Below are 9,671 nucleotides of genomic sequence, written 5' to 3' on the forward strand. Positions count from 1 at the left end.
CTGCCCCGGATAGTCAGTGTCTGATATCACTAAATGTTTGAGATTCTGTGAACTGTTTAGATCTTAACCTCATCCTATTTGTTAATGAATCAAATGATTTTAACTTTTCTTGTTTGTTTTGAAATATAATACCAAAACCTTCTGAAAGTTATAAACATAAAATTCCTCTCATTTGCAAGTCTCTATCTAAAGCCAGTTTTATGCTCCTGAAAACTCCTTTTCTTCTTTATACCATCACTATTTCTTCTGAATATGACAAAAATGGCAATAAAATTTCTACAAGGTATAGTAAATTAACAAGTGAGCTGTAAAGTTTCTGAAATCACATGTCTTTAACTCTGTGCTATGATTTTATCCTCCAAAGATGGTAAATGGACATATGGCTTATTTCTCTGACACAACCACTCACGCTCAACAATGACACACAGACACACACATCAATAGTCTGTTTTATGTGCACCGAAAGAGGCTCAGCTAGATTTTATCCTTTGTGTCCAATCCCAGTCAGCACTGAAGCATACTAGAGGCTTATGTTTCAGACAAGAGTGGACCTAGTATTTTGCATTTTGCATTTGCAGTATTTTACATGTAACATCTTCCTATTAAATTCAACTAGAATTTATTAAAATAAACACAGTCTTTATGACTGATGAGCTCACTAGATAATTAGGAGAACTCCAAGGATGCAGCAAACAGCACACATAAAAGGGAGGTGGGAAAATGTAAGAAGGATGTAGAGGTACAAGCACCCTCTCATAACCAGGTAAACCCCAGGCAAAGTCACAGGTGGTGAAGGAAGACTCCACATGCACACATGAGAACACTGAAAGGCAAGGAGTTGCCAAAGAAACACTGGAAGCATCTTCCTGAAAGGTATATGTTGGGTAGCAAAGACTTAGTCAACACTGGTCTACATGGTTCGGACTAGGGTGAAGCCAGTAAGAAGCCATATTCACCTCAGTCTTAAGGAAATACTCACTCCCGGGGTCATTCACCTGTAGTATTGGCACTTGAGAGGCCTTGGCAGTGTGTCTCCTTCAACTCTGTGCCCTGGACACCAAACTTTCCTCACACTAGTCCTGGCCCCGCTAGTCTAATGGGAGAGTGAGAGACTCCGGGCTTCAATAATGCTGAATGGAAAAAACGGGGGTGTCAGTCTTTCAAGAGACACTGTACCTGGAAAAAAAAAAAAAAAGAATGGAAAACAGTTGACCTTGGGTCTCTTTCCTACCTGAAAAACTGGGCTGGAAAGAAAGATGAAATAGCAGATCCCAGCCAGCAGATTAGGGCTCAGGACAGTCGTCTTTCCCACATCCAGCAACAGTCAACTCTAAAAAGCTTGAGTTGGATTGGTGACCTGACCAGTTTTAGGGCCAGTCCTTTGGTACCTGTTCACCACACCACTGGGTCTTTTATTGACTTCACTCTCATGACCCTCATGAGAGAAGGCAGAATAACTAGAATCAGTGATACCAACACAGATGACCAGATGAAGCCTCTACATAATGCTAACTTAGGAACAGTGTAAACGTATGGCGGCTTGGCAGTAAAGAATCCACCTGCCAATGCAGAAGACGCAGGCTTGATCCCTGGGTTGGGAAGATCTCCTGAAGGAGGAAATAGCACCCCACTCCAATATTCTTTCCTAGAGAATCCCATGGACAGAGGAGCCTGGCGGGCTAAGTCCATGGTGTCACAAAGAGTCTGACATGACTGACTGACTAAACAGCAACAACAATTCATCCTCATCCTCAATACATCAGCTAGCTTCAAGTCCTTTCATAGCTGAGAAGACATCGTTTCTCAGATAAAACTCTGCTTCTGGATTTTGCTGACAGACTGGACCCTAGAAGGGTACCAGCCATAGGGATGTCCAGTCAATGGTCGGCTGTTGAGAAAAGCTATCATGTTCTTTGTTCTGGAGCAGAAAGCACCCTGGACTTCTTCTATATGGGGAAAATGCCTACATGGTAAAAAGTAATTGAAGATTAGATCACTAAGCAGTTCTAAAAGGAGACCCAGACCTTGGGGTCCTACAACAAGATATTTGGTATGGTGGGGAGGGGGGCAGGGCCCTGCTGGAGAACACAGAAGATTAGTCTCAACAGGAGGGAGGTTTTGTAAGATAAAGACTTTAAGCCTACATTGAATGTTCCTGTCTCTTTAAATCATCACCACCACCTAACCCTCCCTCTGGGCTCACAGGAGCTGTGAGTCTCAAAGACTTCCTCTATGCAGAGTGAAAGGAAACAGCCCACCACACTCAAAACCAAAGGGAAAGCAAAGATGAGGGCCGTCTTGGATCACCAGTGAGAGCCTGTCACCAGGAAAGGCAAGCCCCGCAGGGAGCAGGAGCTACAACCAACCAGAAGGAACATGGTTCTGAGAGCATTTACTGTCTGAGCACCCGGGCTCCACCAGGCACCTACCTTTCGGGTGAGTAAGAGCCAGACCCATTAAGATGGGGCGTCTGGATTTGTGAAGATGTTCAAAGTTTCCAATAGAGGAAGTTCATAAAAGGTTTATGAGCATGGTCCCCAGTCTGGAGGGCACACATGTCTGTCTCCTTCCACACTTCCCCCATACAATAAGAAAAGTCTGTATTGGAACTATGTCTAGGACTAAAATGCATTTTAAAACGCACTCAACATTGCTCAAATTGCATGTTCAGCACAGGCAAAAGATCTTTTCTGTGGCCCCAAAGCAATCTAACTTCAGAGCAAGTTATAGTGTGCTGAGATAGGAAACCATCAGAGTTCAACCCCACCCCAGATTTCCCCTCTCCCCTCTGTCCACAGTAAGGGACCCTCAAGAGACTAAAGAGTTTAGGAACCAGGTCTTCAACCCCTCGTCCTCATGACCCCTGACACGTTGGCTCCCTAATTCAAGTCTCTCCCACCCCTGCTGTAGGAACACCTCAGCTTCCTCATCTGTACAATGAAGGGGTCTGAATAAATGGCTCATTTCCAAACTCTGATGTGTGGACTGATTATATCAGATACATCAGGTTCATGAATCAGAATTTTTGAGCATGGTCCCCCCAGAATTGACATTTTTAAAGAACATTCAAGTAGTTTTGATAAACAACATATTTGAGAGGCACTGAGCTACACAAACTTTGAATTTTCAGAGTATTCAGAATACAGGAATTCAACATGCTTTACAATAAAGAGCTATTTATCACCCCAGATTTCAGGAAGAGTTTATCTCCTTCTTAAAATTTATTTTAAATGATTTTAACCCACATTTCAAACTATCTGGAAATCCCAGTGACCTACTTGAGAGTTCTGTGGATTCCCTGTAGCACACTTTCTCATTTCCATCTTTGATGAGGACCTCTTGCTTTAGCTAGTCTTCTTTAGGGTTTGAATCTTGTGGCTCTTTCTTCATTTCTGCTCTGATGTCAATTATGAGAGTTTTTTGACGCCTAGACAAAATAACTAATTATATCATGTGATTTGCCCCGGGGTAAACTTTACTGAAAGCTTTGCATGTGGCAGCAGGAGAGTGATGGCAAAAACACAGACAGCTTCGGCTTGGGTTCTAGACAAACTTGTCCTCTGAGTCCTTTGGCCAGAGAGAGGTTATTCACCCAGCCTCTCCCTTTGCTTTTCCTTCCCTGTTGGTGCCAAATGGGGTTGAATACAGTTACCTGCAGGAAAGAGGTGGGTGACGTGAGGAGGTAGAATTTGAAATGGATGTTGGAGTATAGACAAGACTCAGGCAGAAATGTGGGGTGGATGAAGGGTCCTGGGAGGGAAAGCACGAGGTGGGTTGGGAAAGGGGGCTGAAATCTGCTGTGTCTGGAGTGGCTGACTGGGGACAGGGGTGAAGATGGAGCAGGCGAGGTGGGATTCATTGGAAATGAGCCTGGAGAAGCAGACTAAGCAGAGACTGTGGGCTCATGTTCAGAAGCTTGCGTGATCAGGCGAACGATCACAAAATGTTTAATTGTATTAAATGATGTTTGAGTGGGTGTAATCATTGTACTTTGAGAAGCCTCAGCCTCAAGGGCCAGAACATAAAGAGCTGGAGGGGAGCATCCCAGTCTCCCCATATTTAGATACATAAGGAGAAGCCAAACTATGTGGTTATCTAAGAGCAGAAACTCTCCAGATGAGTTTGGGAAATACATCTGTTTTCCAATTTTCTTCTTGCTTGTTTCACAGGCCAGCCACCATAAGGTAGATCCTCTGTCAGTGAGCAAAGTCTTGTTCTTGGGGTTTTCCAAAGCCCACCCTCCATCACCACCCTCGATACTGAAACTCCTGGGAAGTCTTGTTTTCAACAGCTTATATCACTGACATAGGTACTCAGTCTCTTAGTCATGTCTGATGTTTTCTGACCCTTTGGACTGCAAACTGCCAGCATCCTCTGTCCAGGAATTTTTCAGGCAAGAATACTGGAGTAGGTTGCCATTTCCTTCTCCAGGGGATCTTCTTGACCTAGAGATCAAACCCACATCTCTTGCGTCTCCTGCATTGACAGGCGGATTCTTCACCATTAGCACCACCTGACACAGAATTACCTGGAGAAATTAACATCTAAAGTTTACTCATTGGCATGGATGGGATTAAGTGTTATCATCTCCCCTTTGCCCTTTGCATTTGAGGGCCCTGAGAAGACAAAGCCAAGCTCACCAGGTGTTCTCACAGCATCATCCCAACCCAGACCAGGCTCCCCCAATGTCTTCCCTAAACTCCGATGCTCAGAGGAGGGCAGGAACTATGACCTCACATGGGCTTGACCTGACACTGTAGGCAGTTACATCTATTTGATGAATGAGTGAAGGAACAAATTGTGTCTGGGATTCTTTCAGGTAATCATGGGAGGAAGGAAGATGCCAAGAGATGAAGAAAATGCCTATGGTAAGAACACGTCTCACAATGAGTGTTTGCCCCCAGGAGTGAGCTCTAGGTAGTAGGGGGATGGGCTAATTCAAGACTGAACAGAGAGAAGCCCAGAGGTGTCTTGATGCTGGTGTGAAGCAGCAAGAGGTCTGGGGCTGGCACTTCACCTGAATCTTTACCCCCGCCCTGCTGTGAGATATTAAGTTCTCTGACTAACCTGCAACTCTGTTCCCAAAGTAAAATGAATAAACAGAAGGGGACATAGAGGGCATCAGATCCTGTATTAGAAGGAACATGATTCACCAGGTAGAAGGTGTTAGGGAACACGGATGGAGGTTATTAGACAGCAGTTTTAAGAGAGAGGAGGGGAGAGGAGGAGGAGGGAGGGAAGAGAGATGGCCTGGTCTTATCCTCCCAACAGCCTATGAGGACAGCGCTACAGTATTAATTCCGTTTGTGCAAAAGAGGTTTAACACTTAGATTAAGCAGTTCCCCAGGGTTACAACATTGGTAGAGGACAGGTCTATGATTCAAACCCCGGCTAGGGGACTCCAGATAGCCCTCCCGGCTGGGCCCACTGCCCCACCCCTTTCTCCAGTGGGACGGAATCAGGGAAGATAAGACAGAGGCTCCTGAAATTGTCAATGGGGACCAGCTTTGCACAGCCTGGATGACAGATCATATCAGACGAAATAATGGCCTGTATTACAAAGGCATCCTCTAGAGAAATGTTCAGCAGCTGCTGGAGCACCTACAGGTGCACGTGTGACGCCAAAGACAGGAGAAATAGACGGGTAGAGACCCTCTTGGAGTGCCCAAATCTCACACCAGGTCACTCAGTAAAGGTTTGGCCCCAAACACAACCGTGGAAGCGCTCTGTTCTCCTTTGCTCGCAAGGCGTCCAGGAGACCCGGGGACCGGGACATGTCGCTCTCAGGTTCCGAAGCTTACAGACCACCGGTGCCCACAGGTTTCCAGGAGTTCAGGTCCGCCCCGCAGGAGCGCAGGCTGCGCCTCCTCCTGGTTGGGAGGTCGGGGACCGGGAAGAGCGCCACGGGCAACAGCATCCTCCAGCGGAAGCACTTCCTCTCCAGGCTCGCGGCCACGGCGGTGACCCGGGCCTGCGCCACGGGGAGCTGCCGCTGGGCCTCGTGGGCCGTGGAAATCCTCGACACTCCCGACCTCTTCAGCCCCGAGGTCGCCCAGGCAGACCCGGGCTTCGAGGAGAGAGCCCGCTGCTACCTGCTGTCGGCCCCGGGGCCCCACGCCGTGCTCCTGGTGACCCAGCTCGGCCGCTTCACCGCCCAGGACCTGCGGGCCTGGCGCGGGGTGAAGGCGCTCTTCGGGGCGGGCATCGCGGCGCGTGCCGTCGTGGTCTTCACCCGCAGGGAGGACCTGGCGGAGGGCTCGGTGCAGCAGTACGTGCGCGACACGGACAACCGCGCCCTCCGGGAGCTGGTGGCCGAGTGCGGGGGCCGCTGCTGCGCCTTCGACAACCGAGCGGCCGACGGGGAGCGCGAGGCGCAGGTCGGCGAGCTGATGGGGCTGGTGGAGGAGCTGGTGCGGGACCACGGCGGTGCCCCCTACACCAACGACGTGTACCGCCTGGCGCAGACCCTGGGCGGCCTGAGCCCCGAGGAGAGGCTGCGCAGGGTGGCGGAGCGACTGGCCGCCCGCGCGCCGACATGGCCGGGGCGCTGGCCTCTGGCCGGGCTGTGGCGGTGGCCCAAGGCGGGGCCGGGGACCCGGTGTAAGCTGGGCCTGGCAGCGCTGCTGGGCGCCCTGTTCCTGCTGTACCTGCTCTGCAGGCGCCGGCCCGAGGAGGTGACTGCGTGACCTTCAGTCTCGCAGGTCACCTGGCAAGAAAGGACCTAAACACTTGGATCTGAAGGGGGATTTCAAAGGAATCAGAGTTTTCATAAATTTCATGTTTACCCCAGCACATAATTTTTAAATAAAGTTGTACCACTTCAAAACATCCTTAAAATGTGTTTAGTTTTCTTGATATATTGGTCGTCTGTGAGAAATCGTAAAATGACTGGCAGTTTTCAGTAGAAAATGGATTCCTAGCAAAGGGAAAACCCACTCTTTTTATTTTGAGCTAGTGTGTGTCTGTTTGCTGGTTTGTTTGTTTAGATACTGCCTTGCTCTCTTTGGACTGCTATTTTAAACAGAGGAGAGAGAGTCTGGGTGGCCTAAAAAGGACAGACATTTATTCCTCACAGTTCTGGAGGCTGGAAGTTCATGACCATGGTTGGGTTTAGGGGAGAGTCTTCTCTGAGACTGCAGAATGCCAACTTCTGACTGTGCCCTTACACTCAATTAGAACAAGCAATTAGAACAAAGCACTAATTCCAATCATGAGGAATCTACCCTCCTGACCTAAGACCCTCTCAATGACAGCACCTCCTAATACCCTCCTCTCCAGACTAGGTTTTCAACCTGTGAATGATAAGGGGGGGAAGGGGCGGACATAAACATTCAGACCATAGCCTATACAGACTCTTCTTGATATTTTCTAGTTCTTAAAGATAGTTATCTCCCTTCAGTGATCCTTGCAGATTTTTATTATCATCAAGGAAAGAGAAGTCACAGTTAAACATCTTAATGTTTATTTCCAGGTGACACTGAAAGTGAAAGTCACTCAGTTCTGTCTAACTCTTTGCAACCCCAGGGACTATACAGTCCATGGAATTCTCTAGGCCAGAGTACTGGAGTGGGCAGGCTTTCCCTTCTCCAGGGGATCTTCCCAACCCAGGGGTTGAACCCAAGTCTCCCATATAGCAGGCAGATTCTTAACCAGCTGAGCCACAAAAAGAATCCACCTAGCAATGCAGGAGACTCAGGAGCTGGGTAATCGATCCCTGGGTCAGGAAGATCCCCTGGAGCAGGGAATGGCAACCCACTCCAGTATCCTTGCCTGGAAAATCCCATGGACAGAGGAGCCTGGTGGGCTATAGTCCATGGGGTTGCAAAGAGATGGACATGACTGAGCACACACACATACATCAGTTTATTTACCAGTACAATGACTTAGAACCAAGAAGTTAAATGTGACTATACTGAAAATAACACAATTTCCAATTTTCTAGCATGTATTATGGTTCATGTCTGTCCAAAATGAAGTAAGATTTGGGGAAAATAACATGCAATGTCTTCAATGTAGTTATCTATCTAGATTTTTATGCAAGTAATAATAAAGTTCCTGTCTCAGAGAAGAGAGGAAACCGCAGGTGCATCAGCAGAGAGCCACAGAGAACTCGAGGTTAGGTGTGGCTGCACCCTTGTGGGGTTTTACACGGGGTGGGTCAACCCACTTAAGTCCTTGAACGCCATCCTTACGGTGTGTAAACAATCGTTATCGTTATCGTTTCTTTATTTCTGAAACAACACTTCAAAGGGAACCCTTTCTATCAGCCACGCCCTAGTTAGGAGGTGTGAATGCCGGAGGACACAGATACCCCAAGACTATCAGGGCTCAGGTGTGCTAAGGGGGAGGGTGATGTGCGGTGGCCGGGGAGCAGGCCGGAAGGAGAATTGGGGCAGGGGTGGGGAGTGAGATTGTGCGAAGGCACCCTAGGGCCACCCCAGTTCCGTGGAGCAGGAGGCTATGCGCATGTGCTTCAATGTCATCTCAGTTCGGGGGAGACTCGGAATGGACTCTGGCCTTAAGGCTGCCTGCAGTTGGGGGGCCTGAGAGTAGTGACTTAGACTCAGTGAAGTTTAGCTGGGAAAAAAAAATTATTATCAGTTCCGTCTTTAGCTGCCTGCTGGGCCTATGCAAGGACTCTCAGCCAGAGAGAAAATCTTTCTACAACCTGAGACGGCCAGGAGAGGGCCGAGGTAGCGGGGACCGCCAGTGTCTGCAGCTTGCCCATCCAGGGCCACGTGTGCACGAGCATGCGCTGTGGGCCAAGAATGCTTTACCACAGGGCTGAATTTAACCTGCTGTTCTTTCATTTTTTCGTTTTCTCACATCCGAATGTACATCTATACCCTCCAATTTCTATCATTACTTATTATTTGTCTTGTTTGTAAATGTAAATAGGATTTTTAAGATAAATATGAGTATTAGCTGCTCAGTTGTATGCGATTCTTTGCAACCTGATGAACTATAGCCTGCCAGCCTCATCTGTCCATGGAATTCTCCTGGCAAGAATACTGGAGTAGGATGTATTCCCTTCTCTAGGGGATCTTCCTGACCCAGGGATTGAACCCGAGATCATGCATTGCAGGCAGATTCTTTACCACCTAAGCTACCAGGGAAGCCCCAAATATGAGTGTTAGGATTGTCAAATTCTCATGCAAACTGTAGCATCTAGAAATGTATAGGATCAGAAGAAGGCTTGACATTGTGGGTAAAATGCCCTGTTTGGGGTATCAGTGGGACCGTTGTGAGGTACAGTAGAAAGAGCAGGAGATGTGCGGAGGGCTTGTGTTCCAAAACCCGTCCTGTGAACTTGCTCAGAGACTTTGTGGCCAAGGGACTTCATCTTTTCTTGAGATGTATATATTAAAATTAATCTTAATAGGTATGATGAATTAATGCAAGAGAAAGCACTTTGTAGGTTAAATTCCATAAGAATATGATACAGAAATGAAAAGTGAAGAGGAAACATCATAATAATAATCCTCATAAATAAATTTCATACTCATAAATACATAAATTTCACACTTGTGAATACTCCACCTTTAGTATTTGCAATAATAACTATTCCACATTATTCTATTCCACAGAGTTGGGTACTAGTGGTAATAAAAGGTCCGTATGATTAGTCATCAAATATATTTACAAAGTACAATCAAAGTTGTACTTCTTCT

At 47.4% G+C, this 9,671-nt stretch overlaps 1 protein-coding gene across 2 annotated transcripts; it reads left to right on the forward strand.

Annotated features, from left to right (window-relative positions):
• Window positions 1–2,249: 2,249 nt before the first annotated feature.
• GIMAP1 (GTPase, IMAP family member 1) lies at window positions 2,250–6,821 on the forward strand. Of its 2 annotated transcripts, none has more exons than XM_065938769.1 (3): window positions 2,250–2,436; window positions 4,820–4,868; window positions 5,821–6,821. In XM_065938769.1, exons 2-3 carry the CDS (start codon window positions 4,826–4,828, stop codon window positions 6,684–6,686), a joined length of 909 nt encoding a protein of 302 aa, XP_065794841.1. In that variant the 5' UTR covers window positions 2,250–2,436; window positions 4,820–4,825; the 3' UTR covers window positions 6,687–6,821. The 2 variants fall into 2 exon arrangements, with proteins under 2 accessions (XP_065794841.1, XP_065794840.1); XM_065938768.1 differs by lacking the exon at window positions 2,250–2,436 and adding an exon at window positions 3,492–3,665.
• Window positions 6,822–9,671: the final 2,850 nt, after the last annotated feature.

This window comes from Muntiacus reevesi, chromosome 6 (assembly GCF_963930625.1).
Source record: "Muntiacus reevesi chromosome 6, mMunRee1.1, whole genome shotgun sequence".
NCBI classification, from domain to species: domain Eukaryota; kingdom Metazoa; phylum Chordata; class Mammalia; order Artiodactyla; family Cervidae; genus Muntiacus; species Muntiacus reevesi.

Excerpts from the sequence above, each read along its gene's own strand:
- GIMAP1 (XM_065938768.1), top strand. The coding sequence starts at position 3,492 with ATGTGGCAGCAGGAGAGTGATGGCAAAAACACAGACAGCTTCGGCTTG. Across the intron at positions 3,666-4,819 it reads CAGTTACCTGCAGGAAAGAG|GTAATCATGGGAGGAAGGAA; the intron begins GTGGGTGACGTG and ends GGATTCTTTCAG. Across the intron at positions 4,869-5,820 it reads AGATGAAGAAAATGCCTATG|GTTTCCAGGAGTTCAGGTCC; the intron begins GTAAGAACACGT and ends CGGTGCCCACAG.